The sequence below is a fragment of the Gymnogyps californianus genome, chromosome 16, assembly GCF_018139145.2.
Source record: "Gymnogyps californianus isolate 813 chromosome 16, ASM1813914v2, whole genome shotgun sequence".
Classification (NCBI taxonomy): domain Eukaryota; kingdom Metazoa; phylum Chordata; class Aves; order Accipitriformes; family Cathartidae; genus Gymnogyps; species Gymnogyps californianus.
The window spans coordinates 8,816,884-8,833,238 of NC_059486.1; the positions used below are offsets into that span (position 1 = coordinate 8,816,884).

The following is a 16,355-nucleotide window of genomic DNA, read 5'->3' on the forward strand; positions in this document are numbered from 1 at the left end:
TAGCTCTGAAGTCAAGCACATGGAAAAAGAGAAGAATTTACTTCTTCCTCAACTGGAATATTTGCATAATCATCACTTTTAATTTTACATAATTCCCTTTTTTACACATTTGTTTCGTGTCTAGGCCACCATGCATGAAATAAATCCCTGTATCAGACCACAGCCTGTCTGTGCAACACGCAGTGCTAAGGAGATTGGGTTTCCCATTTATTTCTGTATTACATTCCAAGAAGGTGTGAACAATGCTTTATCAGACTTAAAATAATATCGACCAAACAGATATCCGCCCCTGTCAGGATGTGTTTGCCTAGGCAGATTTTTCTAAAATCATAAAGCTAAGTGAGTAAGGTATTACTTAAGCACTAATTAAACACCATTTTTCCCCGTCCCTCCATGGGCACACTGAAGACAGGACAAGCACTGCACCAACAAATAATTCAGTCTGAAGTTTTAGGGTTGTTTCCCACCCACCCCCAAATTACATGCATTCACCTTGGGTATAAGTTCAATTTTCCTCACGTTTAGTGCTGATAGCCAGGTGCCCTATTAAAAAAGCTAAATTGTAAGCCCAGATACTGAAATATCAACACTAATTAGGTCTTTCAGACACACATTTTTAGATGCTGTTTAGAAAACTTACATTAAGAAGGGTGGGGGCAAAGGATGAACTTCCAACATTAAAAGGAATAGCACTAAGTAACTAGGCACCCAAATTCTCATTCTTTATTTAAAAATAGAGACAAACCATTTCAATGACCATAGTCTAAAGAGAACACACCACTATTTCTTTGTTCAGGTTGAACAAAATAGAAAACAGAAAGATTAAATGCTGGTAAACACAAATGATATTTAAAGTTCATTCAGCTTTAAAGCTTGACAACATATTATTAGAAGAACTAGAAAGTCTAAAAAAAAAAAATTTCTGTACGTCACTGCAAAGGTTCTACCTTATAATTCAGCTGCAATCCAAATTCTGACCTTCTTGAAAGGTACCTGCAGCCCCCAGAAAAAGACATTTGAATGTTTCTAGTTTGGCAGCTGCCTGGGAAGCATAAGCAACAGGATGTCGATTCACTGGTCGGGAAAACCTCCAGCCTATTTCTGTTCCTTTCCCCAGCATCAGGAATACGTTGCAAGACACCAGCATTTACTCTTTTCAAAAGGGCTTGATCACCATGAAGACACAAAGCCAGCTGATTCGTTTTTCCCATGCTTTTTCACTTCCAGCCCTGCTTCCAGAAGCACACTGGTTAAACTGCACTGCTGCAAGCTGCCACTCTCCCCAGAGCATCTCTCTACCATGGGGGAAGGGAGTCCCCCACACTCACACCACTTTCTGCTCCCAGCCATCAGAAAGGACAGTCTTACACCATGATTAACCCTTTCCCAACCCCAAAAGATGTATAAGGATGCTCCAGTAAAATTGGTAAAATAAGCTGCACTTTGTATTTTTTTTTCCCCCCACGTCTGTATTCTTATTGGCATGCTTTTTGTGTCTGGGTTTACGCTTCAGGCACAGACTCATTATTCCTACAGTGTTCAGCAGAGACTGAGTGAAGAATCACATTTTGCTTATGTTCTGAACATCACAAAGGTAATACTAGAGAAAACAGTAGTGACTTCATCTGCTAAACATTTATAAACAGAGAATGGGAATTTTAACATACACATGCACAAAAGCAGAGAGATGTAAAAGAACAAAAAGAATTCATCTATTGCTTGAGACAAAAATCTATTCCCCCTCCTCAGTACTTGCTCCTTTTTGCCCAGGTAAGCGTGCTGAAACAATGAAAATTCACCTACTGGTAATTAGCAGAAAATCAGAATTACATAAAAATCAAACCAAGAAATACCCCAAACGAAGACAAGCTTTACTGACTTGCAGGAAACACACCACCAGAAGCTGCCCATTTACCAGCCCTAACGCTGAAGCATGCTCTGCATTACAGCTTCTCACCACACTTCACGAGACCATCCCCAGGGGCTGGCCACATCGCCACCGCTGCGGAGGACGGGCACGCTGGGGAAGCAGATGTCCACCCAGCCCGAGGTGACACAGCCGGCGGGGACAGCCGGACCTCTCTGGCTCCCAGCCCCACAGCAGCACAGCCCACCAGCAGCCTCCTGATAGTTTTTGCTGCCTGTTTCCATTCAACCCAGATCTGGCATTTCCTGAAAACCAGACTCAGTCGGTTGAAGTCTGAGACTGGCATGCGAGCTTACCTGTTTTATTGTAGTAACTCCACACTACTTGCTTGCTTCCCAATGTCGCCATGCACAAATGGGTTGTCTTTTGGTCCTGCTGGCACAGTGCACGAACCTCTCATCTCCAAGCAACCGCAGTAAGCACTAGCAGTAAAATCTGCCAATTGCTATGTAAGTGTTAAAAAGAAAGGACCCATCTTTCTGACAATGCACATGAACCATTAAGTAAACCAAATAATTTGATTTTAGATGACCAGTACATTGTACTTAACACAGATAAACACCAGCAGTTTACACTCTGTCCTTTTTTAGGTCAAATTAATATCCTTACAGGTTGTACCAACCTTACAACAAAGTTACAGAGAAGTATCATAAAACCTGCTCCTGTTTGGGCCACATCTCTTTATGCCAAAACTACACTGAAGACATGCAACCAGACAAGGTGTATGAGTGCAGACCACAAACATCAGCAAACAGCTATTTAGTAAGTCACAGCTAGCTGACCTTCAGGCAGAAACTCAGTAACCTGATGATGATGACATTCCTGGCCCTGGATTGTCTGCAGCATTTATTTTGGCAGTGGCAACGAAAATCCAGTGATATATTTCGACCAGGAAGCACTGATCAGGAAACCAAAGACCTCACTCCTGTCCAACAGGGAGGCTTGAACACCCTCCCCTGGAAACCCACACGTGCCTGCTTCATCCGAGCAACACAACAGATTTCAATAATCAAGAGAAATAATTTCAAGATCTTAAAATCCAGTAGCACGGCTTGCCTCGAAGCTGCAGCACAAGAGCAATAAGTGCCTAGAGACCAGGAACTTCATAAGCCCAGCGATGATAACCCTGAGCTCCTCCTGGGTGGAGGAAAACCAGGCAATATGCTCAGAGACTTCACAACCCATTAATGTATTTCTCAGGACACAATATGGCTGAAGCTAAGAAACCAAAGATGCTCTGTCTGGAAACAGCTTGTGGAAACAGTTTGTTTTTTAAAAAAGGAACAACTTCAGAAATAATTCTTGGGAACCTATCAAGAAAACAAACTACATATAGTTGTTTACCTGAGGTATCACCTGGGAGTTTATATTAGTTTACATAGGCCCCCGTTACAGCAGTTCATAACCTCTGTTTTGGAAATGGCATGTCCCACACCCACCAACACACAAGCTCATTTTCTAACCGAGGCAATCAGGTTTGATGTTAACACAAGGCTCTAGACAACATCTTATCCAACAGCTGCTAAAAAGATCATCTTTTCTTGCAAAAAGCCTAAAACTTGTACAGATGACTTCATAACGAGCACAGGAACCTTTTTCTGATCGAGCCCTGCAAGCACTTTTGCCTAGATGCAGATAAAATTTTAATTTCTAAGTCACATACCCTATGCGACTTAGTGTCATCCAATGATGTGGAAGAAAAGTCATGAGCTGTATGAAATCAAGTTACAGACCATGTGCAGCCCAGAGGCTCTCATTTCTGTTTCATTAACCCTCTTCCCAATACAAACAGCATCAGAAACGTCAGTGCCTGTATCGAAGTTGTCTCAAAATGGTTCTCTCTACACAAGTTATGCTGACCCCGCAGATGCAGCCATCTCCATAGCAATGGAAAGGATCTGAGAAAGCAGCTCAACTCCAAACTCCCATCTAGTACCTGCAGGGACAGCCTGCAAACAAAAAACCCCCACCCACTCCCCTCACCACCAAACACACCCAGGGTGGTGGTGGGGGCTGCCCAGAGAGTGTTACTAGGGCTTGAATAGCATTATCAGTTTGTTTGATGTAATCAACAACATTACCATGTGCACATTATAACAAATGTACAGACATCTGTGGAGTTTGATGGATGAGCTGATAGCAGGTGAGCTATAGAATCCATCTGGTTGGAAAACCATTGTCATTTTCAGCTAAAAATCACATTAGTGAACTCATATTACAACTTGGTACTATTTAGCTTCAAACTAGAATACCAGAGTAAATGGTATTCTTTTCTCCTGGAGAGATCTTGCAAAATATTCAGTAACTCGACACTAATAGCAGTATGGTGGGGTTTTTTTTTTCTTTTTCTTTTTTTTAAATGCACCAAGTGCTTTTGTTAAGTCTGAGAAAAAAAGGAAGGAGGTTTTTGCCTATCTTGCAACAAAACCTCTCTTGAGATACGGGTCTGTTCTGCATCAGGAGAGTTTCCTAGTGAATGCATGAACGAGTGCTTCAATGAGAAGCAAGATTATAAATCCAGAGCATCAGTAAGGACTGATGAAGCCTAGGAGAACTTAAGAAGCCCTAAGTCAAGGCCTGTATTTTAACTCTAAGAGGAGACAGAGAACTAAAGCTCGGGAAAATCTCATACTAAATTTACACTTGCAGCGGTACCCAGAGCGTAGCATGCTCAGTGGGGCATCGCACTGGTCAGTACATCCCACGTGAAAGACGCTTACACACCACACATGAACCTGAGGTGGGGCAGAGGGGAAACATTTCGCTAGTGGATCACACAGGAAGATTTCGCCTTTGGCTGCAAGCTACCAAAGTGACAAACGAGGCCAGAAGACACCGATGCACGTACTTCTTCCCCGTTGTAACATCCAGCACACAGCCACAAGCAGCATCTAAGCGTGCTGTGCTTGCACCTGTGCAAAACCCATCCCTGGGAGCATCCAACCATGGACAAGCACATCCCCACCCCGTAACACAGCAAAATAGGGAATACTGCCATGGCTCCTAAGCACCGACAGCATGAGCAGCTCTTTCATCCAAGGCTCTCCCATCACTTCCTGCACAAACACAGCACGCATTTCAAGTTACACATACCAGGGTCGAGAGATGGTTTCCCTCGAGTCAGAGGGGTGACATGAGTTTCCCTGCGTGGCAAATCCAGCCTCCCATTGGGTACCCAAGCAATGGCACCAGCAGCCGAGGTGACACAGGCGGCAATGAAAGGACTTGCCCAGAGCTCAGAGAGGAAACTTGTGGCAGAGTCAGAAAGAAAACCCCGTTATCTCAACTTCCGGACCCCTCTGCTAACCGCCAGACCACAAAACACTTTTATTGTAGGATAACATTACAACAAATAGCTATTTTCTGTTAGCAGAAAACCCACGTTGCAGTTTTACTTTTAAAAATCCATTTTTACTCCAACTCCGTAGGATTGCAAGCCAGCCCTGTGACGCGGCATAAACAATTTCTCCCTCCTTTGCATGCCCCAGTTTTATTAAGTAATCCCCATAAAAGCAATTACTGAGCTTTGGACTGAAAAATAACTAGAAAAAAAGAGAGACAGCAAATTCTGTGTATCTTCATTTGCATACGGATTCCCTCCCTCCTCCTTTCTAAGGTTTTTGCCATGAGGTCTTTTATGTCTCTTTCAATAATCATATAATTATATGATTCCTAAAGTACACGCTGGCAACACTTCAGGGGATTTTAGTCATTACAGGTGACAAGACTTTCCTCTCATGTCTAATGCTTGCTAGGATTTCCTTCCACTTCATTCACAGATAAGATGAAGAAGCGAGTGACACCCAAAACCCTCTCCCAGACAGACTTTGGGGGAATCAGCCCTCTTCCTTCTCCATTACGGATACAGAGAAGTGGGCAGAACTGAACTGCAATGAACTTCAACCGGAATGAAGCATTTTTTCAATTAAGTGGCCCATCATTTTTCCCAGGCACCATGTCCAACTATTTTAATGGCTTTCACATTTTTACTTTAATTTTACAATCTGAAAGAAATGCCAAGGTTCCATCAAGGACCAAGAACGCCGTAATTCCATTTCTTCCAATGGTTGCAAGTTATTAACAAGCTGTCAAAACACCATAATTATTTTATATCAAGTTTGACTGATTCCATAAACATCTCTTAGCTGCATACTATCTTGAGTCTCGCTTTCCCTGAGTGCAAGTATGTGCTCAGGCTAAGTGGAATAAAAAGGCTGCACATCGTCTTCAGCAGCAATGCAAGAGACATTTATGAGCCACCAAAAAATCAACAGCAATAATACATTTATTAGCTGGTGCACTTGATGTCATTGTAAGGTTCAAGACATTTCTTTCTTTGAAATTCTTTGGGGTTTTAGCTCCTCTGTATAAATAAGGGCTACCAGGAAAGAAACTGCAGCCTCACTAACCAACAGGAGGGGTTAAAGAAACGAGCTTGGTGTCCGTCAGCACGCCACAGCCCGCTGAATAGCCAGAAGCCCTAAATTATCATTTTTTCCCCAACTTGGGCTGCAGACTTCCTCCTAACCTAAGCATCTCCTCACTAAGTACAGGCTAGATCAGGGATATGCTAGCATCAGAGTAAATCAATCTATATTTAAAATTGGAAAAAAACCCACCAAACAATTACTGTCATATTTTTACGAAGCTAGAAAGAACATCTGTTGGAGAGGAAGATAATGAAATGATATCCAACTGCAAACACTATAAACTTCACGTTTAGACTACAGGCACAAGTGCACTATATATATATTTTCTGAATGCCTCTCTATCACAACCTGTTCAGAAGAGAGCAAGGCAGGCTTTGGACAGAGAGGAGCCCAAGCGCAGCTCCCTTGCCCTGCCGACAGTGCCCAGCAGTCCCTAAAATAGAACATTTGACTTCAAATTGCCATGTTTGTGTGGCACAACTATAGATAGCCAGTACAAGATTAAAAAAGCTTTGCTCTGAGCACAAAGGGAGAGACAGGAATGGTGCCATAAGCCCATGTTTTGCAGCCAGTAGCACAGGGAAATCATTTTGATCCCTTCAATCCCCTTATCCATGCCAACCACTGACCTTGCAGATGCAACTTTTGTTCAAGTTTAGTCCCTTTTTGGCTTGAAGCAAGACAGAGCTACAAAGGAAACTCTCTCCATTCATCTTGGATCATGCAAGCGCTACGTACATAGCTGCCCCTGCGCTCCTTTTCACCAGGCATTTCTGAACTTCGGATCCAGTCACTCAGTACAAAATAATTAAGCTACAAAAATTGACAGGCACCTATTCACCTGTCATTAGGGCTCGACACATCTGCTGGCCTGGCTGGGCACAGGGTGGGAGAGCCCTGCAGCCGGTGCAGTTCATACCTGCCCAGCTTTCACAATTGCTTGCACCAGAGGAACTGGACGGACAACTAAATGCAGGTCCTGTTTTGCCTAGGCGGCTTGGAAGCTGTTTAACCCTCTCCTCCATTTTAAACATTTTGGATTAATAACATAAAGACTGATTCTCCTTTCAGCATCTGAACAGTATTCTTAATAGTTCATTAGTTTTGGAAAAGAGACTATTTTTCAAGGACATGGAACAGGGCAGGTAAAATAGTGCTCTGACTCTCTTCTCTATGCGAGGAGCACGGCTGGAGTGGTCACAGCCCCCATTGTGCTGAACACAGCAGAGCCAGAAGATATTTAAACAGCAAGAGGCACTTCACCTACATAAAACTCTTTTATACCTTTACCGTGATAAACTGGAGGCATTAAAGTGCAGTGAATTGGAAATTGTTCTCACTTACAGCTGGATGTTCACATACGACTGATACCAAGATGCACGTCCTACGTACTGTATTTCAAATCGTTATTTTAAAAAAATATTGCATGAAGCAGGACACAGTGTTTCAGTTCTGCTGATACTGTTCGCTCTGAAGTACTTGCCACAGCACTGCAGACAAACTACACTACGTTCCCCACAACTTGTATCACCAGGACAAAGACCAGCAGCTAGAGAAGCTGAAGCAACAAGCACATTTCGGTAGCACTTTCCCCAGCCGAGGTGCGTACAGGTTTAGGATCTATACACATGCAAAGCCCACCAGGTCTAGTTAAGCCTGATGCAGGGGGAGCAGCCTGCAGTGGCGGTACCTGGAGAATCCAACACCTCACACCAAGAAACAGAAAGCAGGACAACAGGATACCAAGAAGAAAAAAAACAAACCACCCCAAAACCTTTATATCAGTGTAACAATCTCCAGCCCAGGTATTGTATCTCTGGACCTATATGAATTTTTAAAGAGGTACAGCTGTGCGATACATCAGCCCTTCTGCAGAGCAAGCAGGAATCTATCAAAGAAACAAAGTGAAATAGGCCAGGCTGATCTCATCCTACCCAGCTCCCTTGTTCACTGTTATTTTCCCTGAAAGTAACATTGGGATAGACAGTCTCATTCTGTGAAATAATTGAGATAAACGATAAAAAGTGCATCTTGTTAGCATACTGAGAGGACAGAAAAGTTTTCAGTTCTTACTAGACAAGAAGTCAAATGCACTACTGCAAGTAAACATTAATTTGGATCCAATATCATCTATTATTTGAGTGAAGTGGAACACTAATTTTATTATATGCTTTTTATAAAAAAAACCCTTATCTGTGCAATACAGAGTACCTTATATTTCTTAAATATGATATATGCAAATGTTTTAATTAATTATAATTTATCTTCTGAATTTCTCTGTGGTGGTTGGTCCACTTGACATTTCAGCAAGCTTCATCTCATGTTTTACCCCAGGTTTCAGACTAAAGAAAGGCTAAGCAGTTTTGCTACAGGAAATTATTTTGGAAAAATTGGTAAGATATTAAGACGTCTTCCAAAAAACCCAGACAGACAGGGTCAAGTGCAGTTTGAGCTAAAAATGAGACCTCAGGTAGGGATGAGGGTGATCCCTGAGCTTGGTGGGGATTTTCACAGCCCAGTCTCAGGTCAGCAAGCCGTTTCCCTTCTCCAATGCCATCGCAGCCACATTAAATGCACTAATGGTGCCCTGAGCGAGGCTGCAGGCATCACCCCAGTCGGGGGCTGTACTTGCCACCCACCCGGTCACTCCTGTTGTGCAGCTCGCTCTCCTGTGCACAATACACCCGTTAATCCCGGCACGTTTTACTGATGAGGTAGAGAACTCCAGCTCCAACAAAAGAGCTGGATCGTTCCTCACCACTGCCAGCCACCTGACTGTGGTTTGCAGGGAACCTAGCTCCTCTCGGTTCCTGGCCCGACTGAGCAGATACTTCAGGCTTTCCAGAGCTCACTCCTCTGTTTTAGCTCTGCATTAAGCACCTCTTATTCCTTAACAACAACAAAAATACCTTAAGTACCTGCTTCGGACCAGACGCAAAAAATCAACAGCTAGGAGAACAAATCAATGGAGACTAACAAGCCTTCGGGAAAACCAAAAGGCATTTAGAGCCTTTAGAGCACCATCCAGAAAATCATTAGCTTTCCTGAGGTTAAAAGCACTTTTTTAAAGGAATAACCGGTCATCAGAAACACTAACTTGATACACTATCACTTGACAATTAAGTAGAAGGGAAAAATACTTAAATATCTAGCAACTTGTTTTAAAACATAAGACTAGCTATGGAAAAAACTAAGCTGCAAAGTATATATACAGAGATACGATGATAAATGAGAAGTTACATAGCTAGGTCAGTAGAACTAGCACAAAACCTTTGGAACAGGAAGCTGCAGTTAAATACACTGGTTTTCTTATCAATGAAAGATCAGAGCAACAGTAACAGCACAGTGTACAACACACATGTGAAAACAGCCTTATCAAGATAACAGCTGAAGAACTTATGGATTCTGTCCAGAAGTCTACTATCACCATCAGGCTTTCTAAACTCTGCAACACTCAAGCGCAAACAGCAGAGAAGGGACTGCGATTTAGCTCTGCCAGACCTCTGGATACGAACAAAAGCAAGAGTGGGCAAAGTGTTCATCTCCTTCGGGTCTGCGACCAGATGCAGGTGCACCCTAACTCCGCTTGTAAGGGGAGCATCACCACTTCAACGCGACATGCATGAAGTCAAGGTCTGCCTCTTTGCAGCTCAGGGATCTACTTCTGTACAATGCGTCGCTCCACGCACATTTGCGAGCGGATTCTCCACGAGATTCTATAAATAGGTTAAACATTCCTAAAAAACCCATACGCACACACACGAGGAAAGTTAAAATTTCCATACAGCGTTCCAAAGCTTTGCTGGAATCTGTAAAAATGATAAACAACAGCCAAAAAGAAAACACAACCCCTTGTCTTTCCAACTACTTTGGGAGAACAATTGCTCTCAAAGATAGCATTCATTAACATTCTGATGAAGTTCCCTTTTAGCGCTGTTTTTCATACTTGAAAGGAACAGCTATGATCAGAGAAAGCCCTCAACTACCGACTCACTCATTTAGATTCTCTCGCTCTGATTCACCAATCACCTTCAAGAATAATTAGCAGCTTCGTCTGAACGTAATGAATATACACACATGCTCACATACATACCATTCATTTCGGAAGGCAGCGAGAAATCCCCTGTTTCTCAGCCCGCCAGCTTTTCTGACCCCCGGCATGGGAACCATCTCCTGGGCAGCACCATCACCCGATGGTTTTCCAGTAGCTGCCCACCTCAAGCCCGCAGGTCAGGGCAAACTAAGTTTCCAGGTTAACTCCAAAGTTGTGTTCGGTGGCTGGGTATTAAAAAAAACCAAAACCAAAACACCACTACACACACATCAGCTGCATGTAACCTGAGCTGGAGTCAGATTTATACAAGAAGATTCAGGGGAAGGAAGGGAAAGGGGAAGTTTTAACTTCTTATGCACTTAGGCTGCTGCTGGTTTGTCTGTGGGCTTTTTTTTTTCCCCTTAATTTAATCTCTCTCTCTCTCTCTCTCTCCTCTGTCTTTATGTGAAAGATGGCAGGATAGGGGATCCGTAAGTCAAGTCACAAGTATCACCGAAACAAGATGCAATATTTTCAGATGACAACTGCCAAAGAAAACATTGCCACATGACTTAAATCAAAATCCAGAATGCTTAAAACTCACACCGAAGAGCCAAAGGAGACTTCATAAAGCCATCTCTCACTATTAACCTTAACTGCTCACACCCCCCGGTCAACACGAAGGAAGAAAAAATATATATATTTATTCTATAAAGCACCCTTTATTTACAGGAACACCCGTGGTGAGAATTTTCTTCAGTGGGGAAGGGGAATTCACAATATTTTGAGATAAAAAGAAAAACAAACAAAAAAACCACCTTACCTCTCCCAAACGCTTCTACCATTAAGTTCTGCCTAACCATTGAGAAATTTAATTTCCAAGGGGAAGCCCAAAGCTTAGCTAGCCTATTAAACGTAATCACAGATCACTGTAACATCAAGTGACAAACAAATCTAGAAGAAGAACACAAGAAAGGATCACAACGAACTACCACATATGCAACAAAAGCTCCTTTTAGGATTAGAAATTAAATAAAACAGACTTCCCTGGTTCAGTACTGTCCCTAGGCTGCGTACTCACTTTTATTCTTTCTCCCCGCTCATGAACATAGAAGGTTTCAATTCTTATTTATTTTCAAAATAGCATCACAGCAGATTTTAAGTACTCTTAAAAAACAAACACACACGAAATACAAATCTCCTCCGAAGCAGAAGAAAACCACCTGTTGCAGTCAAGTTCACTACAGAACACAGCTCCGCACCACGCAAAACGACCTTGCCGTTTCAGTCATTTACATGGGCATATATTGCTTTAAAGTAGTTTTGCCTTAATAATCCCCTTCCCTTGCTGCCGCATCAAATCTGCCAGACATCACCCATGGTCAAAGGCAGCGCTGCATGGAAAAATCCACACAACGCAGAGTATTTTCTCCTTTTTAGTGTTACTGGGATTTACGAAATGCACACCATCATTAGGGCTCTCCGAGAACCTCGAATACAACGTACCTCCTAGTTCAGCACCTGAAAGAAACAGGTGAATTCTGCTCGCACTATTCCCTCCAAGGTACCAACTACCATCCAAGGTGCTGAGGTGCACGCATTCTCTTGCGTACTGGTAAATACACTAGAAATTAATTGATTTCAGGTGGTACTGAAGTATTTTGCAATCGTCTGAAAGGGGACAGTTTTGTAAAGACATATATATATTAAAGAAAAAACAGAAGTGCTTCCAGAGACAGATGTACTTTGAGCTGGCAGAAGTTTAAGGTCACCTTCTATCCTCGTGCACCCTATTATCAAGGTTATGGTTTGGTTGATTTGATAACAAGGCTTATCCCATTTGAAAAGCCCAGAGTTTTCCCCATCAGCCCTGGAGGGACTGCACTATCATTTGAATTCTATTTCCTGATAATGTGCTCATCATGGTAGAAAATTTCTGCAGGAAGATGAATTTTACTTTCTTCACTGACAGCTCAGTAGAGACTCAGGGGTTTAATTGGACCTATCTGCTGATGCATATTTGACTAAGAGCATGCCCAAGAAAAAAAAATAAAAGAAGATACAGACAGGTCTATGGCTTGTTTTAGAGGCACACGAAAGCGGATGGCTCATTCATTATCAGTTCTGCATAGACAAAGTAGTTGGCTTTCCTGTTAGGACAACACCCCACAAATGACACCGCAAGAGGCCAAAGAATAGCCATCGCCAAGCTAACACAAATTATCTTCCCACTCCGGTACCTACACACCTAGTGCTGCTCAGGGACTGCTGGGCTAAACGTCCCTCCTCAGCGAAGTCCAGGCCCCCCAAGCAAAAGTTTCATTGCCCTGACACCAGGGTAGATGGCCAAGGCCACCGCTGACACCTCCGTGGGAGCACAGGGACCGTCTCTGGGACTCTGAGAAGTTCGTTCTATGAGCAAAAAACTGCCGATAGCCACGATGCCACCAGAGCCCAGAGGCCTGCGTGGCAGGAGGGGTGAGCTGGGGAGAAGCAAAGCCCACAGACAAAATGGGATCTCAAAGTCTGAGCCAAAGATGTTAGAGATGCCAGGGCAAATCAAAGATTATTCATTAGCCTGCACAGAACCCTTCGTCACTGCAATGCGGGTTAATAGGTACCCAAGTGACAGGAAATCTGAAGTAGGGAGAGCACCCAAAACTTTGCCCACGTTTTTACCACGATGTGTCAAAGAAAGTGGGCAAAGGCACCAGGATTGCTCATATTTACTGGGAATTCAAGTTATTACGCCCGTCAAGCGACTTGTTAGGTGCTTTCTCTCGACAACTCACTTCTTCCCCTCGTACACAAACAAAACAAAAATCAAAAGCCAAAGTCTTAGTTTGTCAATGCCCCTCTGAAAATATTAAATTTCCTGCTCTGCTTAACTTAGCTCAGACAAGGCAGGCAGTATTTGCTCAGCAAATATTGTTTGTAATAAGTTAGACAAGCAATATTTTTTGCCAGCCTATTAACACCAGAAAAATATGTACAGTCAACAAGAGATGAAGAATTTGTTCAATTACTTCAAAAATGGGAATTACAACCAAGGGATTATTATCCATTTAAACATCTCTTTTCCACAAAATGTCAAACACTAGCCATTTGCTAACAATCTCCGGAGACAGATAAAGTAACATTTTGGCAATGCAAACACAAACTCCTCGAGCCGGGGGGGGGGGAAGGAAGGAGGGTGGGAGGGCGGGAGGGGGAAGCTCCACCATTCACAACAATACCGGACCATCCCAACACGCCAGGAATATTTTGCAGCCCTCCGCCAGCCAATTAAAACCCCAAACAAACATTTGACTTGCCCTAAGTGATACTTAACACCAGCCGGAGCCGGAGGGAGAAGGGGGGCTAGGGAAAAGGGGGGGTGCAGCAAGTTGCCAGCGGGGCTGCGAGCACCCGGGCTGGCTCGCCACCCTCCTGACCGCAGCCCCGAGATCCCTCCGGGCTGACACCAGGATTAATGCACGTTAATTGCTATTTGCAAAATTCAGCAGCCTGAAAGCGCCGCGCTTCCTTTTTCAATTTTTTTTTTTTTTTTTTTTTTTAGATTCTCTCCCCCCCCCCCCCCCTTCCATTTCCCCCACCGCCCCAGCCCCCGCTCCGCAGGAGGGAAGAGCCCCCGGCCCCCTCCGCTCTTACCTCCAGGGCTTCCAGGGTGTTGAAGCTGGCTATGGCGAAGCCATCGATCAGGTCCTCTTCCTGGGAGCTGGACTCGCGGCGGCGGCGGCGCGGGGGCCGGGCGGCGCGGGCGGCGGGCGGCGGGCCCCGCGGGGCGGTGCAGTTCTGGCCGCCGTTCTCCTTGCCGGGGCTCGGCTCCTTCTCGGAGCCCGAGGAAGGGCTCTGGTTCCGCGGGTCGCGGGCCGCCGCCTCCCGCCGCCGCACGCGGTCCCGCTGCGACCTCGACCTCCGGCTCTGCCGGATTTTCCCATCCATTGCCGAAGAAACAGCAAATTAAAAAAAATTTAAAAATAATAATAATAATAATAAAAATAATTAAAAATAAAAAAAGGAGAAGGCCGGGCGCGGGGGGGGGTGGGGTGGGGGCGGGGGGGGCGCGGGGGGAGAGAAAAGTCGCCCCCTCCAACTCACCGCTTCCCCTCTCCAAACCCCGGAGCCCTTAAAAAATAATAATAATAATTAAAAAAAAAAATCAACAACAACAACAACAAAAAATCCTGCTGTTCAGACCCTCGGATCCAGGGCGATGATAATCCACAGAGCAAGGCTGGGTGGCGGTGGCGGTGGGGCGAGCGGCACACACACACAAAAAATATTAAATCCACGGAATGACCTTGACAAATTTCCACCCCCCGCCCCCCCCACCCCCCCAAAAAAGCAGAGACGGGAAGAGGAGGGGAGGAAAAAAAAAAGAGAGGGGGGGGATATATCTGGATCAGGACGAGGACACCTCGGATTCACTCGGCGCGGAAGAAGAGAGAGGCAGATCCAGGAGGCTCGACCCAGCTCGGGATAATCCAGGCGCGGCGCCCCCTCCCCGGGGGCAGCGCCGCTCCGGGGCCCCGCTCCGGCCGCCGCGCACCGCGGCGGGGGGGCCGCCGCCGCCGCCGCGCTCGCCGCCCAACTTTCTTGCCGCGGAGCGAGCGAGACAATCCCTGGGCAGCCCCCGCCGCCGCCCGCCGCCGCCGCCGCCGCCCGCCGCCGCCGCCGCCGACCCCTCCTCGCCGGGCGCCGCCGGCGGCTCGCAGCCCCCCGCCGGCGCGGCGCGGCGCCCCCGCCGCCGCCGCCCGCTGCCGGATGGCGCTCGCCCGCCCGCCCCAGCCCGGCCGCCCGCGGCGCGGCGCAGCCCCGGCCCCCAGAAGCCGCTCAGTCGGCGCTGCCCGGATGCCGCCCCATTCTCCCCGAGCTGGGACGCGGCGCTAGCACCGCCCGGCCGGCCGCGCATGAGCAGGGCTGCCAGCTGCGCGTCATTCCCCGGCGCAGGCCCGGCCGTGCCCCCGGCCCCCCCCCTTCCTCCTCCTCCTCCTCCTCCTCCTCCTCCTCCTCCTCCTCCTCCTCCTCCTCCTCCTCCTCCTCCTCCTTCCCGCCCCGCCGCCGCGCGACCGCCTCCCCCCACCCCCCCCCCGCGCCTCGCCTCGCCTCAGTGGGGAGCGGGGGCAGGAGGGGGCGCGGAGGGCCGCCCTCGCCCCCGCCGCCGGGAAAAGTTTCCCCCGGCCCGGCTCCCGCACCTCTTCCCTGCCGCGGCCCGGCGACCCCCCTGCCCCGCTCTCGCCTCACGGGGCCGGTTGAGCCCCCGGGAAATGGAGGGGGGCACCGCCGGCAGACCCGCGGGGCGGCGAGAGGGGCTGGCTGGGGTGGAGGGTCGAGTGGAGGGGACGGGGGGCAAGCTGAGGGGCGAGCTGGGGACAAGGAATGACCTGGGGACAAGCGGTGGGACCAGGGAGGAGCTGCAGGATGGGCTGGGGGTTAAACGATGAACCGAGGGACAAGGGATGAGCTGAGGGACAGGTTGGGGGTCAAAGGATGAGCCAGGGACAAGGAACGAGCTGAGGGATGAGTTGGGGGTTAAACGATGAGCTGAGGGATGAGGGACAGGCTGAGGGATGAGTTGGGGGTTGAGGGCAACCTGAGGGGCACACGAGGAGCTGAGGGACATGGGAAGAGCTGAGGGATGAGCCAGGGAACAATCTGGGGGTCAAGGGACAAGTTAGGGGACAAGCAGGGGATGAGCTGGTGATGGGTGTTCAGGGGCAGAGGAGCTGGGCAGCCAGAGCTGTAGGTGGGACATGGAGCAGCACAAGGAGGCCAAGGGTGAAGGCCAGGGTGATGGAGATGGAGGCAGGAGACCCTTCTCGTTCATTACTCCCTGCTCCCCATCCGTCCATCTTGCTGAGGTTTCATTCGGGCTCTGCAACGCAGGAGGAGAGCGCAGCTCCCTTCTTGTTGCCGTGCTGTTTCGGGCCCTCTCCTTTCTCCACGATCACCTCAGCCAAGG

The 16,355-nt window shown here is 46.9% G+C and overlaps 1 protein-coding gene across 2 annotated transcripts in view; it reads right to left on the minus strand.

Annotated features, from left to right (window-relative positions):
- Positions 1 to 14,386, minus strand: part of FBRSL1 (fibrosin like 1) — a 560,327-nt gene extending 545,941 nt beyond the window's left edge. For both annotated transcript variants that reach the window (XM_050906498.1, XM_050906499.1), the window contains exon 1: positions 14,042 to 14,386. In XM_050906498.1, coding sequence (XP_050762455.1) covers positions 14,042 to 14,335 — 294 coding nt within the window. In that variant the 5' untranslated portion in view covers positions 14,336 to 14,386. The remainder of the gene's footprint in view (positions 1 to 14,041) is intronic.
- Between the last annotated feature and the right edge of the window lie 1,969 nt (positions 14,387 to 16,355).